The 3,163-nt window shown below is 41.6% G+C and overlaps 1 protein-coding gene across 1 annotated transcript; it reads left to right on the plus strand.

Moving 5' to 3' along the window:
- The first annotated feature begins 873 nt into the window (after positions 1-873).
- Positions 874-2,163, plus strand: KCNJ16 (potassium inwardly-rectifying channel, subfamily J, member 16). The gene has a single exon (XM_009703676.1). The coding sequence runs from the start codon at positions 874-876 to the stop codon at positions 2,161-2,163; it is 1,290 nt and encodes a 429-aa protein (XP_009701978.1).
- Positions 2,164-3,163: the final 1,000 nt, after the last annotated feature.

Below are 3,163 nucleotides of genomic sequence, written 5' to 3' on the forward strand. Positions count from 1 at the left end.
TTATTAACATACTGCATGTTTGTTTCAAACTCATTAATACAAATTTAAATACTTTTTGGCAGCTGTTTTTTTTTGGTTTGTTTTGTTTTGAGGAACGATTTGAGAGTGTTTCCAGGACCTCAGAGAGGTTTCTTTTTCATTTGAAATGTAAATGCTTTTCTACAAATTGAACAAATATGTCTCTGTAGCACTAGCCCAGTAAAGTTCAATTCCATGACCAGTTTTTTCTGGGCAATACTGAAACACAAATAATGATGAAAGATTGTGTGTTTGATACATTTTCTGGTTAAAACACATTAGCACTGAGCTTGCCTGCCCATGCTACTGAAGTCTTATGTCTAAATGAAGATGTTTTCCTAGGCATTTCTTCTAATGGAGGAAAACAAACAAACATGCAACAGACAAATAATTAACTACCTCAAATACTTGGCTAACTTGAAGAGGGTTCATGCCATTCCTGTGTCTGTTCATGAGAGCCCATCCTGATTTGAAAGTTGCTTCATCAGACTCTTAGAAGAGATACTCACAGTGGGGTCACCACAAAGGTTTTTGATTCCTGTTTTCATCTGCATACCAAATTTTGGGATTGATATGGACATTTCTGACTAATTGAATTTCTAGCTGCCTCATGTTTCCAGGCCCAAGTTTTTGAGCTATGTTGTGTAATGGATGTCAGAGTCTGTACTCTTCAGAAAATTGCTCATGATGGCCACAGAGTGAATGTATTTAGATTTGGTGTTACACAGTTCTGGCATAGGAAATTAAAACAAAAATAAACTTTTTCTTTTATTTCATAGATTTCCAATGAACAAAGAAAACAAATAGCCTCTGGGACCACAAGTGTGTTCTGTAAACTGATGCCACCAGGCAGATATGAGAAAGATGTCTGAGAAGAGTGGTTGCTATAGGCCTGTAAACATACAGGGAAATAAGACCAGTTACCAGGGCACTTGTCAAGAAAGCCCTGAAATGGGAATGAAACGATTGCAGAAGCGATTTCTCCACAAGGATGGCAGCTGCAATGTGTACTTCAAACACATCTTTGGGGAATGGGAGAGCTACGTAGTGGACATATTTACCACACTGGTGGACATCAAGTGGCGCCATATGTTCGTGATATTCTCATTGTCATATGTTCTTTCGTGGTTGTTCTTTGGACTAGTCTTCTGGCTGATAGCAATCCAACATGGAGATTTATTCACTGATGAAGAAATAACCCCCTGTGTTGCAAATGTCCATAGCTTCACAGGAGCATTCCTATTCTCCCTTGAAACCCAAACAACCATCGGTTATGGTTACCGCTGTGTTACAGAAGAGTGCTCGGTTGCAATCCTCATGGTTATCCTACAGTCAGTATTAAGCTGCATTATTGATACCTTCATAATCGGAGCAGCCTTGGCTAAAATGGCCACAGCTCGAAAAAGAGCTCAAACCATTCGTTTCAGCTACTATGCTGTAGTTGGCTTAAGGGATGATAAATTTTGCCTGATGTGGCGCATTGGGGATTTCCGGCCAAATCATATGGTTGAGGGCTCCGTACGAGCTCAGCTTCTGCGCTACAAAGAAGACAAGGAGGGGAGAATGACGATGGAATACAAGGACTTGAAGTTGCTAAATGACCAGATCATACTTGTTACACCAGTGACAGTCGTACATGAAATTGATAGTGAGAGCCCCTTGTATGGTCTAGACCGGAAAGCTCTGGCCAAGGACAACTTTGAAATCTTGGTCACATTTGTCTACACAGGTGATTCAACGGGAACCTCACATCAGTCAAGAAGCTCTTATGTCCCCAGAGAGATTCTTTGGGGCTATAGGTTTAACGATGTCTTACATGTAAAGAAAAAATACTATAAGGTGGATTGCTTACAGTTTGAAGAAACCACAGAAGTTTATGCTCCTCACTGCAGTGCCATGCAACTGGATCGGAAGGAGCAAGAATGGAACCGAACTGAGAAGACACGGGAAAAAGAAGCAGAGGCGTCAGCACTGGACATCAAGTCATTTAGTACTAACCAAAAGTCATTTAGTGCGGTTGCTCTCATCACTAGTTGTGAAGATCCAGAAGACCCAGTGGCAGCTGTCAATCAGCCTACTGGAGAAACTTCTTATCAGAAAGCAGCTGTGACCTTAAGTAGGCTATCAATAGAGTCCCAAATCTAGCTTTTTACTGCAATTAAAATCACTTCCAACAAATTGTCCCAGCATAGCTTTTAGAATATAAACAATGAACTCATATGCACAAGTATTTATATTATAAACTTCGCTGACAGCATGCCCACATTGTAGTGCGTTGCTGAGCTGCTAGAAGGAGCTTCATATTGGTTTGTGTGGGTATCAGTAACAGATTAGCATTGGCACAAGGGAACAGCTTACATTTGGGTTGACTAGACAGCTACTGTACTTGAGCAAACTTATTGTAAGCTTTATTACCCTGCAGGGACCAATGTTGGACATACCCAGAGATAGATAATGATCTAGGCAGGGAACAAAAACAATGTAGTGTGCCCTCTAGGTCAGATTTTTCAAAGCTGCCTAATTTATTTGGAAAGCCAGTTCCCAGTCTCTCTAGGAGGCTCTGAAGCTCCCCCACCATCACAGCAAATGATTATTCTTTCACTGCACCTCTCCAGCAGTTCAAATGAGGCCCCCATCCTGAGGTTACATTGGTGAATCTATGGGGCTGTTCTTTGTAGGAAGGAGTGAACTGGCAAGAATAACTGAACCCAGTATATTACTGGGTAGCTTTGGAAACCTGCCTACACCCTGCCTAGTCCCGTGGGATCCACAGGGTGATCCTGGAGAGCTTTTCTCGTTTCCTAGTCATGAGCCATTCCCAGAACCACCACTCCCTCGGCAGCTTGAGGTATACAGCATGTCAGGGGGCTTGGGGCTGCACGAAGATTTTGTTACGTGGCTCTGACGGCTAGGAGGGCTGGCCAAACTGGTTCATTTGCAGTGTTCAGAAATCAAAACAGGACCTCAAGTTTGAAATCAAAATCAGCAAAATCAGGTTGAGCCTCAGAGAGAAGATCATGGGTTTAGAGTGAACTGTGCAATATTTCAAATCAAAATGTCTTTAATTTCAGAATGTCAGCCTTGCTTTTCTTTTTATTATATTATGCTTCTTTAAAAAGACAAAGATCAATCTGCAGGCCAAACA

This window comes from Cariama cristata, unplaced genomic scaffold (genome assembly GCF_000690535.1).
Source record: "Cariama cristata isolate BGI_N322 unplaced genomic scaffold, ASM69053v1 scaffold34707, whole genome shotgun sequence".
NCBI classification, from domain to species: Eukaryota; Metazoa; Chordata; class Aves; order Cariamiformes; family Cariamidae; genus Cariama; species Cariama cristata.

Bases quoted from the DNA above. Each gene is read 5' to 3' on its own strand.
- KCNJ16 (XM_009703676.1), top strand. From the start codon at position 874: ATGAGAAAGATGTCTGAGAAGAGTGGTTGCTATAGGCCTGTAAACATA.